The sequence below is a fragment of the Pezoporus occidentalis genome, unplaced genomic scaffold (assembly GCF_034315485.1).
Source record: "Pezoporus occidentalis ecotype Australia unplaced genomic scaffold, CSIRO_AGI_Poc_V1 ctg164, whole genome shotgun sequence".
NCBI classification, from domain to species: Eukaryota; Metazoa; Chordata; class Aves; order Psittaciformes; family Psittacidae; genus Pezoporus; species Pezoporus occidentalis.
This window is the reverse complement of record NW_026913466.1, coordinates 2,313,579-2,334,361: the sequence shown is the minus strand read 5'-3', so window position 1 is coordinate 2,334,361 and position 20,783 is coordinate 2,313,579. Positions and strand designations below refer to the sequence as shown.

The 20,783-nt window shown below is 38.1% G+C and overlaps 1 protein-coding gene across 3 annotated transcripts in view; it reads left to right on the top strand.

Moving 5' to 3' along the window:
* Positions 1-20,783, top strand: part of BCAR3 (BCAR3 adaptor protein, NSP family member) — a 97,927-nt gene that overhangs the window by 35,380 nt on the left and 41,764 nt on the right. For 2 of the 3 annotated variants that reach the window (XM_062613193.1, XM_062613191.1), the window contains exon 2: positions 6,413-6,740. In XM_062613193.1, the coding sequence (XP_062469177.1) occupies positions 6,421-6,740 (320 nt within the window). In that variant the 5' untranslated portion in view covers positions 6,413-6,420. Of the gene's footprint in view, positions 1-10; positions 126-6,412; positions 6,741-20,783 lie in introns of those variants that run through there. The other variant, XM_062613192.1, reaches the window with a different exon arrangement.

Below are 20,783 nucleotides of genomic sequence, written 5' to 3'. Positions count from 1 at the left end.
ACTCTCGACTGCTCCGCAGTCCCAAGGGACCTGGACAGGACCCGGTGCCGGGAGATCGTTTGGCCGGGACAAAACCTTCAACTAATCCCCAGAAAGCTGGGAAAGAAGCAACAGTGATCAGACTGGTAACTCTGGGGACAGTGTTATCCTCTAGGGCAGAGAATAAGAAGCTGGTGCATGAGTGTGTGTGAGCGTCCCTTGGGCTCTGTCGGGGCAGGGAGTTGTGGAGCTGGGCGAGCTCTGACCATGGCAGTGGTTGACTTTGGGGACTGATAAAGTACTGTAGCTGTGGCGGTAATCAGGTTTTGTAGGAATGGATCCCATAGAAATCCTCTTTAAGTATAAAATACTGCTGAACTCGAGATACCGAGGTGCTTCACCAAGGAGAGAGAAAAGGAATGCTGTGTCTTTTTTTTTTTTTTTTCTTTTTGTCAGTTAAAGAGGAACGTGTAGAAAAGTACTTCTTTCTGTCGAAATCTGTAATTTCTGTCAGCCGGTTGTTAGCTCAGCATACTGAAGCACATACTTGTTGCTGAAATTTTTTTTAAGTATTTCGTTTTCAGTTGGAATGGGTTGTTCTGTGGTTTGAGTGTTCTTTCTTTTCAGTAACATCATGAGAACAGAGGAGCAGGCAAAATAAATGATTTCCTATACTAGAGGAGAAACAAAAGCTTGTGTTCTGAAGCATAAGCTGAAAAATGCCTAGATTTGACTGTAACCTTGCGGAAGTCCTCGATTTCTGCCAGAAAAACTGGGGAGAGAATGTTTATTTCAAGTCAAGGCTTCATACCATTCAGAATTACTGAGCTGGCTGATTGGGCACTGAAGTTTGAGTTAATTTCATAATATTGGCCAGATGAGGAGGTCTCTACTTGTTTTTGAGTCTTCTTCAATGATTACTTTTTCATGGATTTTGTATAGATATCAAGGCATTCTACGTGTAAAAAATCACAAAGAAATGTGGAGTTTATCTGTTTCTCTCATCTCTAAGCAGAGAGATTTCAAAGGTAACTTATGTTGGCCTGTGTGCTCTCTGTTGCCTGAGAATAGTTAAAAATAACATTTTAAATAGATTGTCTGATTACAGTGCAGGGATGTATGTGGGGTGTAATTGTATGGCATACATAAGGAAAGAGAGAGCATAAACGCTGTGGTAGCATTTCAGGATTTGGAAGCACTAAGCTGGCTGTAAACTTGTGAGGAGTTTTTGATGTTTGACAGACTCATGTTTTTTTCCTGATAGCAGCCGAGTGCCTTTGAACTATTGCGTATGCTCTCCCAGTCTTTTTCTCTATACCGTAACAGGCTGTAGGTTCTCAAATCTAGTATTCTTCTCAAAGTCCTGTGACCTGTTTGCTGTGTCACAGCTACTGCATCTGTTTCTCTTGTTTCGGGAAAAAAAGGGGGGGGCGGCAACAGAAAATACAGGTTGTGAAAGCTGCTTCTAAGCCGTTTTGGGAGAAGCAGTCCTCTCTTTTGTTATACTAATGAAGATTACTACATTGCTTCTGGGGAGACAATTAACATGAATTCAACTGTAAGTTTATAGAGGCTATACTTTTAGCCATATATTTCTTCCTATGATATACTAACTTGAATGTTTTTTTCAGGTATGCTTTTTCTTTTTCACTAACTTGTTCTCTTAGTGCGCACACACACACACACACACACACAAAAATCTGAGGAAATTGACTTGGTTTTTGTTCTGAACTTTACTTCACCATTAAGGTTCATTACTTTCATTATTTCCTGTGTGCATATGTATAGTGCATGCAAATGTGCCAGGGTAACTTAGCAGGAAGAAAAAAGTACTGTATCTCCCACTCATCATAATTTATTGCTACTGGTTTTGAGGCAGGGAGGGCAGGTGGGTGGGAGGAGGTTGTGAGGAGATTTGCTGTGTCAGAAGTAAGTAGGGTTTTCACAGAAGTTGACTCCATCTTGTAAAAACCTGAGAAGATAAGGCAGTTGTTCTTCAGCTGGATTTATTAAACCTTGTTCAATTCCTGTTATCTTCCTAGTGTAGATAATAATAAAGACATGGTAAGACTTTGAGTGAAGTATTGTACCATTGGTGCTATGATAACACCAGGTATAGACTTAAGAGACTTCGATCTAACAGGGAGAATCACCTGGTTTGCAGATCAGGAAGACTGAGAAAAGTGTGAATCTTTTAATGTAAAACTGGTTTAGGTGTAACTCTGCTTGAGTCTGATTTGGAAATCTGAGATTACTTTTTTGTTCCTTTTATGAGGTTTCCATTAGCATGTATACAGTCTTGGACTGTTTGTTATGCCATTCATGTATCTCTGAGGCTGAAATTAACATTTCCTTTTCCCTCATTTCCCTGCTAACGTATTGAAACAACAAAGTAGCAGCCATTGCTACTAGTTGTGTTGTGGTATGGAAGGGGCATGTTCCTGTATGGGTGGATCCAAAACTTCTCCAGACCGTGCACATCCAAGTTTTCGTGAAGATAAGCTGAGCCAGAAAGTTTGTATTTGCATCCCAAAGCCAAGAGTGCACCAGTAGTAGGATATTTTGTATTTTGTTTTGGGAATGCAAAGGTTATTGTTTGATTGTTCATATGGCTGGGATTTTTTTGAGCAATGATGTGAAGAGATGCATACCCCATTGGATTAGAGCTTGGTGCATGTTTGGTTTTGCCCAACAGATACGTGTTTCATTCTAGGTCCAATCTTGTACTTTTTTCCTAAATGCCATGTTGATTTTAAAGACCCTTTTGTTTGTATTCCCTCACCTTCATTCATAACAAAAAACTAGAATATATCAGAAGTTACCTGGAAATCTGTCGTGCCCTTCAATTCTCTGAATTCACAATCTGACTCCTGCCAATTCCATTCCCATATACTTGCCGAAATTACAGGCTGAAGAAAGAGAAATGCCATTCTATACATAAATACCAATTCACCTAGCATTTTTAACATTGTATTGGCATGAGTCAGTCTTGTTTGCACCTAGTTGGGGAAAACTCAAATGACTTCCAAAGGACTCTGTTTTGGGAGATGCTCCATTTTGACAAATAGGAATGTGTACGATTAAACTTCAGTTCTGCTATAATTTCTGCCATTTCCACTGGTGATTGCATAATGGCAGTTGTTCAAAGCACACTGTCTCTTAGGGACTAAAATTTTCAGGGGTTCTGTATCTAATAAAGTCAAACATTCTTTGAATCATATGCTGAAGTATTTGAGACATTCCAGAGTTTTCAGCTGAAGAGGCTCCCTCCTTGCAGTGTTTATGTTCAACACTGCAGGACTCTTTATGTACAACAATGGCAGGACTCTTGTTACTGAGCTAACTGTTGTAGTTCTCAGCTTACATTTATAAGGACTACATAGTACAGCAGCCCATAGCCAAGCAGATAGATTTAAGGGGAGAAGTTAGCAGGCCTGTTGTTTGGGGCTTTTTGGGGTTGTGGTTTGTTGTGGGTTTTTTTGTTGTTGTTGGGTTTTGGTTGGGTGAGGTTGGTTTGGGTTTGGTTTTCTTAGGGGTTTTGCAGGGAGGATTGCTCAGAATATTATCAGAGCTTCTGGACGCATGTAATTGTTGCCAAGTGTCTTGCAAGTTCTTGAATTTAGGTATTTCATATTAACTTTGGAAGTCTAACTTGATTCCTCAAAACAAAATTCAGGTATGAATTTGAGGATTGGGTATTGAGTTTGTAAATCATGGAGAGCTACTGAGTGACTTAGAAGGCGCAATGAGTAGCATATTAGTGAGAGTGTTTGGTTTTCTTTCTTAGGAAGGCAGGTTAAATGGAAAATGCTCTACTTCAGAGGGTCATTTTTTATTTGCTGAAATATCTCGGATTGTTGGATTGGAAACCTACTGGATTTCTATAATAATTATCCCACCATTGGCTAGGAGAGGGAATTCTCAGGTTTTTTTATGTATCCTCAGACATGAGGTGGTCGACAGCTTACTGTCATTATAAGCATATCAACTACTAAACTCAAACTTTCATTGGTTGTGTTTATACCCACTTGGCATTGCATGAAATACCACATGTTCTGTTTCAGCATAGTGGTGGTAATCTTGCAGGAAAGCCTAAGAAAAATCCTTCTGACTGGATAACCTGCACTTACTAGACAGAGTTCAGAGGTTTGAGGGTGACTTTTATAAACCAATAAGAAGGCAAGATTATTACATTTAGAATCTCAGCGGCCCCGCAAAGGAGAATAACAACGTTTGTGCAGTATGAGCAAGCTATCCTCCCGTTTCAGACTCTGTAAATGGTGTTTGTTGCCTTAGTACAAAATTGAATTTTCAGATGACTGTGTGAATTCCAAGATGCTTCCCCCTCACCCCCCAGCTTTTGTTTGAGGTAACTTTTTATCATACCTCTCTAATAAGAAAGCTGAATTTACTGGAAACAAGCTGTGTCTGTCAGTTTGCTTTTAACTATAGTACGTTGTAGTTTTGTGGTAAGCATTTGCATTTTAGATCTTCCTATCTCTGGACCAGTTGCTTTGCTTAGAACAGTTGTAAGGCAAAACTGACTTTACAGCACTCTGGTATTATTTTGAACATAATTATGTGATATTTTTAATACTAGCCAGCAGAAACTATGTCCTCAAAACGCACGATAAATGGAGGGGTGATTTAGTATTTCACATCAAGGCCCATATGGTAATTTAGGGCTTTATTTTTTTGTGAGAGTGTAGTTTGGCTTCTTTGGTATTTTAAAGTCTGTTTGGATCTGTGTAACTGAAAATGTCAGTCCTTAGTAACTTCTGAACTCTTTTCTGCTTTTTTTAACAAGAAACCTGACCTAAGTCAAACAGATTCTGTGGACAGAGGTGCTATTTCCAGTGGCTTTTTTACTATAGTATGTAGTAGCGGTGCTCAGACAGAGTCTTGGCAAATGGAAGAGTAAAAAAAAAAATTTAAATATTATTTATCATAATATTTAAATATAATATCTAAATATTATTTATAATCTATTTATAATTTAATGAATATTTATTGTAGGACCTTCAGTAAAGGAGAAGTGGAAAGGCATTTGTTGTTAAAGTCTGAAGCTTTATCCCATCGGTGAATATCTGCAGTGCAGCTTACACGAAATAGCAGAATACTTTCATAAATTTGAAATGAGCTTTAGTGTTACTCTGAAACTAAACCTGCTATGATAACCTCTGGGTATAGAAGTACTTTAGCTTCAGTGCAGCAACACTTTGAAAGCACCTGTGATGCTGAGGTTGGAGAATAGAACAGGAGGGCTACAGAGGCAACTGCGTTCCTTGTAACACCTATACGTTCCCCAGACCCAAAGGAATTCTTGTGCAGCTGTAACGAGCTGACTTCAAGGCTGCTGGGCCTTCAGGGTACTGCTCTTATTTTCCAGCATGAAACCTGACCAAGGTCAGAGCAGGTTCTCCCTGTCCATAAATGTTATTGCCAAAAGCTCTTCTGCTTGCTGATTTCATATCTATCTCTGCTGCACCTGGTTGAGTACCACATAGGTTAATATCATAGAACTGGTTGACCTTTAGATCTGTCGGTATGTTCCGTAGAGTGGCTTTTGCATGCTAATATGACCAGATAGGATAAGGCAGCCTGTCTTCTGTAATATAACACTATAAAGTGAGCACAAGGCAGCAAGTGAGGAACAGCGCAGCAATTTGTCAATGTGCCTGAAGTGTTAGTGTCATGAAGCTTTTTGCTCACGATAACAGAAAAACCTGTACTGTATGGCAGGCTGTAATTGGTTATACAAGAGACTGACAGCTATGCAAATCCCTAATGTCAACAACAATTTAAGCCAGCAGGCTGTGCATGCTGAGGAAGAGAATTCCGGTAATCTGCTCCTGCCCTTATCTCTGGGTAGAACCCTTTAGTTTACAGCCTGTTAGAAATGTGACTAGTTCTTTGCTAGATTTATTACTTGAGTAAGACTCTTCAGAAACAGTTTTTTCACCTCACAGTATGACAACTACTGGATTTAGAAACATACTCTCTCAAATCAAGCTGTAGTGTACTTTATTTTTTTTTTTTTTTTGGCAAAATATTCTTAAAACTTTGCTTTTTGATAATGAGTCTAAATTGACACCTGAGTCTTCAGAGGATGCAAAGGAGCAGAAAAAATACAACTTTGTGGATGAAAATGGAGAATTGCTCAGGGTCTGCCTGCCCTTGCATGTGTTTCGAGATTGGTTGGTTTTTGTTGTGACTTTTCACATGTCTAAAAGTTAATATACACGTGTGCTTCATGTGCAGTTAGAGCAACGTGATTGGATTATAATATAGGCTACATCTTGAGGTATCTGCCTCAGAGCAAAGCAGAAGTTAAAATTTAGAAGCCTTCGTTAGTCATGCTATTGAACTTCCATTAAAGCGAGGGCTTTGTTCACTGATGTGCTATGATAAATCTTATTTTTGTTTTTTTCAGAACCAAGCATGATAGCTGCAGGAAAATTTTCAAGTCTTCCCAGAGATGGTCCAGTGAACCACCAGTTCTCATTAGCTTCTTCCATGGACCTTTTGAGCACTAAACCTTTGCCAACTGAGCATTGCTCAGGCTCTTTTCAAGATGTCTCCATCCATGGCACTCTTCCTAGGAAGAAGAAGGGGACAGTTCCCACTAGGTCTTGTGATATGTTTAGCCACATGGGAATACTGCCACACACCAGACCACACCGGCAGCAGCCAGCTTTTGTGCAGGATGTTATAGAAGAGTACCCCCTGCAAAATGGGAAGAGCAACAAACTCCATGCCAGGTACCTTGTAAAACCTTAATTTACATGTGTTAGCATAAGAATTTTGTATTTTTCTAGACTGCTAAATGTCCAGTTATAGGTGTAGCTGTTTATTGTAACTCTGCATTTAACTGAGGTTGATTTTTCTGCCTAGTACTCAATTTAGGTCTTGATGGAAGAAGCCAAACAAAAAATAGGGTGAAACATGAGGGGTGAGGAATGAGTCTGATGCATAGATTTCAGGAATCCTGAGAAATTCTTAATAGCTCAGGTTTCAAAATAGTTTTCCTTTTGCAGCAAGATCAGTCAGTATATGGGCTGCTAAATACTCATGCCTGTTTAAGGCATGTGAGATCCCACTTCTGTGGGATCTAGTGATTTCAGTGGAACCCAGTGTACACAATGAGTTAATGGCAAATTACCCCTCTTTATTATTCTTGCCTGACTTCCTGGTTATAATATCTGTGACTCTTGAGAAAGAATTACACTCTCATAGCTAGCGTTTCTTTTATGAATTTATTATCATCACTGATATTTCATTACTTACACAAAAAGTACTTTATTTTTTAAATGTCCTTTTTTGTTGTTCTGATATTGAGATCTATAAAATGGGAAAAATCCCAGCTAACACAAGAAAAATTCCCTGTAATCAGTGGATCAGATAAAGGCACAAAGGTGAGAGTGTTAGGTTACTTGGCTGACAGCATGAAAGGTTGAGAAAAGATAACCGAATTACAGCTTCTGAACAAGGATTTATAGTTTTGCTGTGTCCATCACTATATAACACTCTTGATCTCAAATCTTTTGATGGAAGGACAGTTCTGTTTATGTGGGGTTGAGTGGGTTTTGTATGCTTTTTGCTTGTGGCATACAGGATCAAGCTTTCTTCTCATTTGAAAATTTTTCTTCTCTGTACTGTATTCACTTTGAAGGAAGAAAGGGTCTCGGTCCCTCGGTTCCTCTGTCACTGATATTTGAAATGGACCTGCTTATGTGAACTGGCTTTTTAATGTCATTTGCTTCTTTGACTTGCATACTTTTAGAGAGCACAAGCAGTCACGGCTGCTGCTATGGAAAGAATATGGAAGTACACACTGAAGTTTTATCTTATGTCTTGCTTCTGAAGAGGAGTTACTGAAGATGATTTGCAAGAGATGGTTTTTCTTCAGAGACCAAAGGCTCCCTGTTAAATATATTTGCAATTTTAACTGGTAACTTTCCTTGTCCTGTAAAGAACACTTTTGCACAAGCAGTAAGTGTTAGAACAGAATGCTTGAGTGGAAAATGTAGAGAAGTTCGGCCTGATCAGAATTAAAATATGATGCTTTTGAAATAATAAGAGATTAAGAGAATGTTGTTAGTGCAGCTGTTAATAGAATTTGTGTCTTTTGAGTCATAGCAGCAAGCGCTGTTGCAATTGGATTGATCTTCTAATTTCTTTTCTGAGATACTCATGGAATGCTGCGGTAGCAACTTCTAACTTTTGCTTTCTTTAATTTTTACAATGAAACTTTATACATTCTGCTGCATACCTAACAGCCCAGTTGTATTAGAGCAAAAGACACTACCAGTATGACAGTCAGCAAATACATGACTTTTTGAGTAGTTTTGGGATGACTGTGCACTTTTTATTAGTACACTTTAAAAGAAAATCAGGAGAGCATGTCTGATTCTCCTTTGGTAAGCACTTTGCCATATATGCTAAGGTATATATTCTACTACTCAGACATGTTGAAATTAGCTGCGATTAATTGTATAGGAAGTCCATGTTCCCTTATCAGAATTACATCAAAAAAAGCCCCATAATATTTTAATTTCAGTGTAGGAACTTATGAAATAGTATAAAGTTACGTGGATATTCTTACTCAGGAGTAAATCAGTTTCATTACTATAATGCTGTTTACAAAACTTAGCGTGAACACGCATCTTAATCAAACTTCTCTATGATGGATTGTTCAACCCAAGTATTTCATGTCAGTGAGCCAGAACTAATGGTCATTGGGATTACAGTGTTCATGTGCACATGGATCCGATTACGCTGAACTGTGACTCAGGCATGTCATAGTTTAAGTTTGATCAATTTAGAAAACATAACTATGATACATTTTCAGTAGTTCAAAATGAGTAATATAATCTCTAAATGCACAATTTTGTGAACAAAAAATAAGCCAAGGCAAGAATAGGAAAGTGATAATGAATTGTATCATTTCCTAATGGAACTCTTCTGATTTCCAGAAACTTCTATCCTGTCTTACAGCTGATTACATTACTCTGTAGCCAAGGTGAAGTGTATATATAATTATTTGTAGGATTATTTTGTCTCAGGATTTTTAGATCTAAATGACCAAAAATAATATGTCTTTATGGAATTTCTCATGGATTTTCCATGGTTATCTTCAGGATTAGCATGGAAAAATAAAATTCTGATGTACAAAAGCACTCTTAATGTTTTAGACTTACAAGGCATAATTAATTACAAATAAACAAATATAGGAAATATCTAGCTCACTTCAGTTTTCCTGTGACCAAGCACATCATGAGTCTGCAGTCCTTATTAGGAAGATTTGTCATACCTACGTTTGGGCAAAAATCGGGTAGATCATGAGTCATAGCCTCAAGTTGTTAAAAGCACAAACCTGAACTTACATTGCTTTAACAGAAGTGGTGTTATTTGGAACTACCTGTGCCTTTGAATAATTACGGTTCTCCTTGACTGTCATTCCAGTGTAACAGACTTGTGGCATTTTCATGCTTTTTCATTAATGCAGTCCAGTATCCAATAAACAAGATCTAAAAGCAATGCAGAACTACCACTATCACAGCAGGTTTGACTGTAGCGATGAAGCCAGCTGTCAAAAGCCAATTTTGACATTCTGCACTGTTTCAGTTGCTTGTCAACAGTGCCCATGTAGTCTTGTGTTAAGGTAGCAGTTGCCTCTGTAGGTCTGGTACTGGTTCAGATATGATCTTACTTAAATGCTACCTCAGTGTAGAGATGCAAGAACTTTCTGAGCGTTGTTAAGAAAATGGATGGAGCTAAGGATCTTTTGCTAATATTATAAAGCACAATTCGATTCCGCTCTGTTGATACTGTGCTCTCTGTTTCATTGCAAGAGGTAGCAGAACAAGTAATTGCTGCTTGGATTGTCTGGCCGCTGACAGCTATAGTATTCTGTGTTCCTAAACTTTATAATAAAGGAAAACTAACAGGTTCATAAAAACTAACAATCTGATTCCAAAAGACATGTTTCTCATATAAGCTTTCTCAAAAGCTTATGTTTTGTTTGAATTTCAATAGGGCTGCATATATACTATTCATTATTAATAAGCCAATCCACAAACCAGGGAAAGAAGAAGAAAGATGAAGCATAAGGCACGTTCTGGAGGCTTTTCCTAGAGTTAGGGTTTTGAGTTGAAGTTAGTACTTTTAGAAGACAACACAAATCCATTCTATAGTCATGGGGGCTGCTGCATGTCTTCTTCAGTACTTAGTATAGAATAAACATCAACAAAGACTATTTCCATGGTTAGGCTATTCATAGGGTTTCTTCTCATGTGGATTCTGACTAATAAATATTGACCTCTTGCCACAGTCCTCCTCTCAGCAAGTTGTCCTGCAGGAAGTGGTTCCCTCTGCTGCCTGTAGCCACTTCTGTTTTTAAATTATGCGAAATATATTTTTGATACCCCACTGTCAAACAGGTCATTAGTTCCAAAGTTGCTTTGTGGTGAGTTGCAGGTGGTATGATAGTTTCAATGTTTTGTCCCTAGAGAATCAGGCTAATAAAGATGTGATTGTCACAATCTGATTAAAGCATGGTGAAGAAAAAAAAAAAGGAAAAAAGATACTCCTTTCTCAATACTGGTAGTTCCTGTATTGCCTCCAAAGTATGAGGGGAAAAATCCAGCCTGTATTCTTGTTGAAACAAACATGCTTTGGAAAAAAAATGAAGTGAAATCAAGTTTAATAACAGCTCTGGTGTGAAACTGTAAACTGTCAAGAGGCCAGAAATAGGATCCAAATTTGCACAAAGTTGGCCTTGTTGGGTTTTTTGTTTGTTTGTGTTCTCTTCATGATGCTTTGGAGGAACTTAATACAAATTTCAGGATGAATAATCTAGCACAGTAGTAAAATCAAAGCTAGACACAATTTCTTACAAATAAGGTTATTGATTTTTATGTAGTTTATAGAGTAAAATGCTCATTTAAAGCCTTTCATGTTTCATGTGTGTCCAACACAGACTTTTTAGGAAATACACTTGACTGATAGAAGTCTGTGTATGAGAAATTTAGCATTTAACAGACAGAGATGAGTTATTTTTGTCTTTGCCCTGTATGTGAGGTATGAACTTCTCCATGAGTAGAGCATTGGATATTTTGGGAGAAGCTGTGTGGTCACACATTTACATTAAGTCACTATCTTCTCTCTGCTGAGCCTTCCCCTAGGAAGTGTTGAAGTGCACCATCTGCCAGAAATGATCACTCTGAAGTTTTCATGCTAATTAAAGCCTTCAAATGAAGCTGACATTAATTTACACTGGCTGTTTCTCATTATACGAGATGTTTGTGAATATGTGCTGGTTTAATTCCTGTTTATTGTCTGTCTTTCCAGTAGCCATTTCATCTGTTCACACTTGCAAACACTGTTTTTTGTTCAAATTCTGTTCTTTGCCTATACTTACATTTTAAAAATAGTGATAAACAGTAGGGCTGCACTGTTCAAACTGGCTTGGAATCAAAATACTTTGTGCCTTTCTCTAAATTACATGTAGTGCTCTGGATGCTTTGTTCTGTCACTGTTCATGAGAGGTTCTGACCAGCCAGCTGGTCAGAATTAGATTTCCCCCTCCCTGTTTTTAAAGCTTTACTTTTGACTGCCTATATATTTAGAAACGTAGAGTTATAACTACTGAGCTGTAATTTTAACCTTTTCTCCTTTTCTTCTGTCTTGATTTTCTGTTTGCAAGCCGTATAAATTCTTGGCTATGCTGAAAGTCCTGAGTGAGACAGTAGGTACAACACTACTTCTGCTTTTATTGATGTGGCTACAGACTATTCTTTTTTGTAGATCAGGCATAACAGCTTCTTTTTAGCCTAGCAAAATCTCAGACTTGAACTGTTCATATCTAGTGTTGGACTGTGGGTTTTTTTTGTTGTTGTTGGTATTTTTTGACATGGTTCAGTGATGTTAATTAAGAAGAATTGAATCTCGTTGGGGAGCAGGTTGTGATTAGTTTGATTCTTTCACTGAGGAAGTCGGCAAACCAGTAGTTGTAATGTCTTCCAATGCTCACTGAACCCTGCTGCAGGAGATCAAAATGTGGCAAATAACCTGTAAACTAAAATGTATTTTGGGGACTAGGCCTATCTACATATAGACACTAAGAATACACTGAAATTCTATAGTTTTCAAAGTATGATAGCTGTGTTCAACTGTGTGTTTAGCTAGACTTCAGACTTAGTTTTCATACTGGTCAGCCAGTTCTTTTTCCTCTTTTCTACATCAGCTGTTTTCCCCATTATTTGAGATAAAGTGCTATCATTTAACATTGGACTTTCTATTGCTGCAGCAGAGTTATTCTGGAGTAGATTAGTTTATCTCATAATTTATGATGTTCTGTTCTCTTCAAAATTTCTGGTATTCAAGGCTCTGCGTGTTTACCTGGGTGGTGCATACTTCTCTCATCTTCTATAACTGTCCAGAAAAAAACAGAAAACCTGATCAGTTTTAGACTTTACTAGTACCACTGACATTAATAGGGTAACTTCATCAGCATATTGAGGTATAAAGTAATCTAATGGCTGGATTCTGGGTTCCTGAAACTTTTCCTTTCCTCTTAGTACTACTACTGCAACAGATGCAGCCTGCTGAAGGCCTTGAATTGACAGTTGATTTATAAGGGGAAAGAGCAGACAGGGCATTACTTGGTGAGGAGCACACTATACCGGGATTTGCTCCAGAATTTGAAGCCTGTTTTACTTCTCCACATGCTGCAAATTCTGTTGTGTTCTGAGAATGGTGTGGGTCATATATTTAGCATTTATTTTGTTCTAACTGGTCATTTAGAAAATGTTATTTTTTGGATAATCTTAGTTGGAATAAGTGTTACTTTTTTATGACTACACTGTGTGCACTTACGGCACAGAGTACTTAGGTGCGCTTTGAAAATCAAAAAATGAAATTTTATCAAGTCAATATTTTAATATATCAAATAAAATAAGTATTGTACATGTTTTCTTTATGGAGAAGAGTAGATAATACTGTTTGGGTTCATAGATTGCAGTGTAGTTCTTCAGGTATAAAAATAGTTGTGAAATTAACAGGAAGAGGATCTTTATTATTTGTTCCCTTTAAATTTTTGGGTAAGGTAGGGAGGAAATGTTTATAAACCTCCAGAATTTTAAAAGTAAAAATTTGTATGTTTTTGATCTGATGCCTGAAACTGCCTTCTAGTAAGAATTTTGTTTTCCAGGAACCCTGAACCAGGCAGTTTGTGAGTTTGTAGCAGGAGTAAGATGAGTATGATGAATTTAGGCCTATGGAATATCTCATTGACTTCTTCAATACACACATAAATGGTTTCCAAAAGGAAGGATTCCTTCATGCTATTTGTCTCAGAATTTTCTGTTCTTTCTTTTGATGTGTCCTGTTCACATGCACCTGCAAATCTGACCTCTGCTGTCTCTGAGGTGGAGCAGATCTATCCATTAAAGCCGGCAGATGTTTGTGGTAGAAGAATGCTTTATTGTATAAGCAGAGAATAGCTAGTGTTCTCTGCTTATATTCAGTACCAAATCCTCTTGTTCGTTAACTTTTGGGGGTAACTTCTATTTTGGCTTGTCTGCCTTTCCAGCCCCTCTGTCCATTCCTGGAATCAGATTCTTCTGTTGTTCTCCTCAACATTTCACCACTTTGTTCCCATTTGATGCTCACATCTGCTGCTTGACATAGACATGTAGAACCAAAGCCTCACTTCTTGCTTTTTATGGGGATTTTGGAAACCTGGCTACAGGTGACAGTAATCAAAAGCCTGCCCATGTGGGATCTTGGGGAAGGGAGATGAGGGGAACAGAACAAAATGTCTCAAAAAGCGAGACCTCTGTGGTTAATTGGACATTAACTAAACCACAGTCCTTCAGCTTCTGAGCAGAGAACTGAAGTGCTGTGTGAGATGGGCACAGTTGTATCACTGTTTGAAATTGATTGTGGGATCAGGACCTTATTGTTCATGAATGACTTGGCAGGCAAATGCAGCCTCTGAATTCCTCAAAACCTCAGCCAAAAATGAGTGTATGTTATTTAAAAAAAAAAAAAATCTGTCTTTTCAGGCCATTTCTTCTTTGGGCAAAAGGTGCTATATGGAATGGAAAGTTTCTTGAGTTACTCCTTCCATCACATCCAAAGCTTTTCCCCAAACTTGGTTGTTTCCCAGTCTCTTGTAAAGATTCTGGAGTGTCCTATTCACTTGTACTAAGTACTGTATTGCTTCTTCAGGTTGCCTCTTGTCCATGTGACCATTTATTTTCCTTTCCATCCCTTTTATGCTTTAAATAAAGATACCTGCTGGAGGTCACTTGGTTTGATCAGCTTGGAAAAGAATTGAGGGGTCCACTCATGGCAGTCTACAGCTTCCTATAAGGGTGCTAGGGAGAGACTCTTCATTAGGGACTGTAGTGATAGGACATGGGGTAATGGGTTAAAACTTAAGGAGGGGAAGTTTAGATTGGATATAAAGAGAAAGTTCTTTACTGTAAGGGTGACAAGGCACTGAAACAGGTTGCTCAAGGAAGTTGTGAATGCTCCATCCCTATTGGTGTTCAAGGCCAGGTTGGACAAAGCCTCAGGTGACATGGTTTACTGTGAGGTGTCCCTGCCCATGGCAGGGGGGTTGGAACTAGATGATCTTAAGGTCCTTTCCAACCCTAACTGTTCTATGATTCTAGTTTCAACTACTACTGCACAAACCAGTTCAGTTGGCACAGAATCATACAGACACATGAAATTAAAATCCAGTATCCCTAACATTTGATAACCTGCTCCAATGACAGAACAGTCCTGTGCCCACTTTTTGCCACTTTCACGTTCCTCAAGTTTTTCTGAGCTTGTTGCAACTCACTGGTACAAACCTGTCAAAATATAATCTATTTTGATGATGGGAGGTGGGGGAGGGAGATGAGTGATCAGTTGTAATATACAGGATTATAAATTTCTGTTAATTAGCAGGATATTGGTGAAATTGAGTAGAATATCCCCAGAGGAGTTAAATGTCACACAGGGGAAAGAGTTCCTAATGCTCACTCTCTGTATTTAATGTAGAGAAACTTCTGATGCGATGAATTTCTTAAACCAGGGTAAAGGAGTAGACAAGGAGAAGAGTTCTTCCTCCACCATCGTCTTATTCAGTACTAAAGGAAAGGATTAATTTTCCTATGCTTCAGTCCAAATACACATTCCTGAAAGATGTACCAGCTGGGTGGCAACCATGCTTTGTGAATAAACTTTTCCTAGATTGAAGTGCATTTCAGATGAATTGATGGAGCCTGTGATCCTGCTGAGTGTTTGTCAGTCTTTTGGGAATGTGCATGTTCATTTTGGAAAGTTCAACTATTTTTGAGTTGCCTTCTCAATAGCTACAGCAACTAAAGCATTGACTGTAAAGAGTTGTCAGCTGAAGTGCAAGTTGACAGCAGCACACATATAAGGAAGTTTGTAGGAACAGTGACTGCTTTGGATAAGTGATAGTCTCTCTGCCCAATGAATACTTTCACAACATAGTAACTGCCTGGGAATAGAAGATTTTAAGAAGGGCTTTGAAGAACAGAGTTTTGGCTCTGGGACTCTTAAATGTTATGGAAAATAAAGTAAAAAGAATGAGGGTGCCTATTTTTACTGGTTGTAAAGACCAGTACTGTATGTGGTGCAGAAGCAGAAATTGATTTGGAAAAGGTAGAAAAAATGGGGTAGATTTTTCTGCTGTGATAGGTAAAATGGAGCAAATTGGGGAGATACAGAAGATTGAAGTTGTAAATGGCTGTAATACTACCTCTGAAGAGGCATTCTGAACGAATATGAATGAGTTTAATTCAGAGAAAAGTACATTGTCTCTTTTCTTGAGTTTTAATTACTGAAGAGTCCCCGCTGCTCTTATGTGAACTGTGGGTCATTATGCAGTTAGTCATAGCAGTTTGCACTTGTTTCCACTGGTGTTTGAATGAGTCATGTCCATGATGTTGTGCAGCTGTAGACAGAAGGGTGGAATGGCCTTAGGTATGTAGTAGGAGTGTGTGTGTGAAGCAGAAGCTGCTGGAGGATAAAATCACTGGATCTTTTACTCCAGTTTACAGTACAAATAACATCAGTCTGCAGTGCATAAGCACAGTGTCTAGCATGCTCATACTTGCACCTTCATACTTAAGTAGTGGTGTATTTCTTAAATGTACATAGATGGAGAGATTTCAAAGACACAAATTGAAGAAGTTATTTGATCCCATCTGGTCTGTTTATAGCACTTCTATCTGTGTAAGAAGCCATACAACAGCTCAGTACATTTTCAGTTTCTCAGGCTCCCTTGGAGCCAGTATTGTCTTCACTCTGATCTGGCATTGGTACTATTGAGAAGATGGTTCTTCTCAGGAGCACTCTTTCAATGTAGTAGGAAGGGGATGCTTTTGGAAGTCCCCAGCAAAGGTCACTTTAAAACAATCAACCAAATATACTTTCACATGCCAAGTACTGCAGCGTGTCCTAATGCTTTTCCCACTAGTACATTTTTAAAAGTGTGAAGTAGCTCAAAGCTGCTTCAGGGCCGTTCAGCAGTTTCCATTACTGTGAGAGTGTCCATGTGACAGTTGAATGATGGTGAGGATTTGGGCATTTCTGATAACTTTCACAAAATTGAAGCCTAGACACAATTGTGTTATCTTAGCTATCTTGGCTGATACATCTGTGAGGATGCCACAGACCTGGAGAAAGCAGATACTTAATATGGCTTAGTCTATCAAGGTCTGTATGTTGTAGGATTCTTTACAGTAATTTGGAATTGTTAGCAGAAAGGTGGAGTTTTTCATAGAATTAACAGCTAAAGACTGCAGGATACCTACTTCAAGGTTCTTTATTGAAGCAGTGCTGTAGAGAACTATTGGACAAACCTCAGACACTGGGAAAAATAAAAAGACTGACTGTTTCTGAGTTACTCTCCTGCACTCACTGAACTAAATAATGTGTGTTGGGGATGAATTCCAAGATTCACCTTTTCAACTGTAGTACTAATTTTAAGTATGTAATAGGTTTATCAAATATTTTAAAAGAGTAAGTAATTACTCAGACTTCAATGTTTTCTTTACCAGATTTTCATGTTTGGTTGCTCATTGTCTTCAGATCAATGCAGGATTTGAACTTGGCTGTATGGCAGTATTTAGTTTGACATACCAGCAATGTGATCCAAGTTCCCTCCTTTCAGCTGATGACTACTGATGTTGTCAACTTCAAAAACATCTGAATTCCACTCACTTTTCTCATTACTGTCAGCTTTAGCTGTGTCTTGAAGGAGGCTACATGTAACATTAATTCCTGTTCTTACAGGGTTCAGATGTATCAGTACTTTGTTATAATCACTTGCAACCAATAAGACACCAAGCTCTTCATGGCTGCAACAGATTTTGGTTTGGGGGAAGAAGGAGGAAGCAAGAGAGCTCTGTTTTCTGTGTTGTCTTCATCTTTATGTAGGGTTTCTCGAGCTCCATGTCTCACATTCAAGCTGTGTGTTATTTTCTTGGCAGTATCAGTAAAAAACCTGTAAGTGCAGAAAAAAAAAACAATGATTCTAATAAGAATCTTTCAGCTGGATTGGAAAGAAGTTGTTTCCAAGGATTAGTACAGAGAGATTAAAAGGTTGTATATTTGTGAGATCAGCCAGAAGAGAGAAAGATACTGTCAGATGTCAGTAAGGTTACTCTAGAGAGAATATGTTTCTGGCTGGGGCAGTCTTAGAGTCATGAAGTTTAGGATTGTGATGACTAATTGCTTTTTTTGGTGATGAATTATTACTGGAAGAGTGTGCATGCTACTGCAATTTCCACACAGACTTTGTGCCTGTGAGGAGGGTCAGGAGAGAACTTGGACTACTCAGAAGAATGACATATAGCAAATCAGATGCCTTTTTTTACTTTTCTTGTCTCTCCCCCCCCCCCCCCCCCCCCCCCCCCCCGAGAAAAAAAAATGTTGTGAAGGGATTTAGTTTTTGTCATGAAACGAGATGATCTAACAGCAGTGTAAATACACAAAATGGATGTGCAAGTGTGTTTGCATATCTTTCTTAACTTTCCAAATTCCCTTCTGTGACAGAATGAATATGAAAAGAGTTTGAAGTCAGTACTGTATGTCTTTCTGCAGACCTTGCCCAACATCTTACCTGGAGGTGTTCTGAGAACTTCTGTGTTCCAGGTGACACCTTTCTGCATTAAATGTTTTTTTAATCTGAATGGAAATACAGCTTATCTGATTATTAGGAAGCCAAAATGTGTAATAAAATCCAATTTATGAACCCACAATTTACACAGTAATGGTTGACTTGTGTGCAGACTCTAATACCTACATGTTGTAGGTAAACAGATGTAAATCAATACTGGTGTGAAGTCAAGCTTATTTGAAGATAAACATTAGCATTTCTTGAAATGTAATAGAATCTGATGAAAGATGAAGAAGTTAATATTACTGAAACAAACCTTCAGTTTAATTGATTTGAGAGGTGGCAGAGCCTGCAAGTGCCTTTCATCTGATCTGTTATGGGACAGTGTTAATATTTTTTCTGCAGGTCACCCAATACAAGAAGTGAGAATGTGGCTCACCATTTTTAAGATTCCTTGAAGAGGGAAAATGAAAAGGAAACAAAGTGCTTTATATTTTTTAGATTGCTGACATTATAGGTTTCCTTTGCTGGAATTATATAGCCTAAAGGGCCGTATCATCATTGCTGACAGAGAGCTGAGATTCAGGAGTTAGTTTTGTGATCAAGTAATTTGGTTAGTTACTAGTTAATTGGGCTGCTTAATCTGTTTTTCTGCATATAATGTGGCAGTATTATGGTGGAACCGAGCAACAGGAAAATGCAATAGTTAATCTTTACTATTATTTAATGCACATCAATTACCATTCCTTGAAAATAACTTCCAAAAAATTGCATGAAAGTAAAGACTTGGACAGCAAGGGAAGATGGGCAGAGAGAGGGTAGGTCTGGTAGGAGAAAGGTGTCTGGGGTGAATAGGGCTACAACATGAACATCTTTATGTATAACTTGTGCTTGTGGTGAGTTACAGGGTTTCCTACGTTTTGTTGTGGAACAGTCTACCATGTCAAATATTACAGTACTTCTGAAAATATTTGTTACACCATCCATTTCCTAAAGCAGAAATTCTCAAAGCATGTGGGTGGTGAAGGAAATGTAGGTCACTTCTTTATCTCTTCTGGTTTTCCTGCTTTATATAGAAGTAAAGAGACCGTTTTGTCTCTAAAGCTTTTCTACCTCCTTCATTTTGCTTTGGCTTGATCTATCCTGAAGATTTTTTGTCTTGTACCTTGGGTGGGAATGGTGGAGTCTGTAGCAAGGCCAGTCTGCAGGAATGGAGTTTGTAAATGCAGTCCATGACAAAACATGCTTACTGCTGAAGTAAGCTAGTTGTTTGTGTTATTGCTGACACTAGTTTTTTGGAGCATGTTACATATGCAGTGCTGGTAGATGCCTTGTCCTGAAAGATTCCATGGGCAAGTGAAGAACTTAACTGCAAAGTGTTTCAGAAGCATTTGGTACTGGCATAACTTCCCACAGATCATTTGAATGTGAAAGGAGCTCAGCCATGCTTAATGACTTTCCTGAACTGATTAAGAATGGGATCCCACCCCCCCACCCCCCCCCAACTCTAGTCAAATTGCAAAGCATTGAGAAATAAAGCTTTTTTCTGTTTAGGAACTTCCTTTTTCTTTTTCCTCTGTGTTTCACCCATGCTTGTTTTTTTTTTCCCGGTATGTTTGTATGTAGTTTATGTGCGTACAGACACCAAGCTATCCCTTCTTTGTATATTGGGTGGGAAAAGTTTTAAATCATGCGAATTCTGTTTCCATTGAATTTAGCAGCTTTGTTGTTGGTTTTGGTTTTGTTTTGTTTTTTTTTTAAACAAAGCTGGGAATGGAACTTGACCCTGGTTAAATATTGGGATAATGTGAAACAGTAACCCATGAACAGCCTGAACAGCTGAGCACCATCATTTATGGGCAGGGCTAAGGAGTGGGAGGGCTCTGTTTTGTCTATGTGTAGGTATTCTGGGTTAAAAATTCTTAGGGAACCTGACCAAATACTGAGTATAAAATTATAATTTAACTTCAGGTAATATGCAGTTAAATTCAAAACAATGTTACATCATTGTAACTATTTCCACCAAATATTTATGGGGTGTATGGCAAATGTGATTGCTGTAAGAAGCTCCTGATTGTCTGTAAGTTTGCAGAGTTTTCATTGTGCCTCTTATATGTTTGTATTGAAGGCCAGCACCATGTGTGTCATCCCAGGTTCTGTAGAAAGCATCCAGTCATGTGCTGCAAACTCTGTTAACTTGCTAGTTCTCAAGCAAAAACAAATACAGAAAACTCTTTGAAGAAATATGTTTCTTTTTACTTTTATTTATTGCTTCTGGGCCTTTTGCCATCATATGTATAGAAAATTTGCAAAAGAGATCTTTTTCTTTTTTTTTTAAATAGGGCAATGATTTGATTATCTGGGTTTCAGATAATTGTCATGTTGAAATTGTGATAATGCTGAGAACTTTTAAAAGACTGCAAGAACTGTATTTATTTTTCCAAATGTAAAAATAAAGCACTCTACCTTGCAAATCTATGAATTCTTTGCTTTGCTTATATAAAAGGTGAATGCTTTACTTTCTATTTTCTTGTGTTAGCAATGCCCTCTCAATGCTGTCAGTAGCAGTAGCTTAAATAAGTAGGGAAGAAATAAAATTAGGACCTACTGGAAGAGCTCTCTTAAGTATATTTAGAATGTTTTAGGTCATATTTCA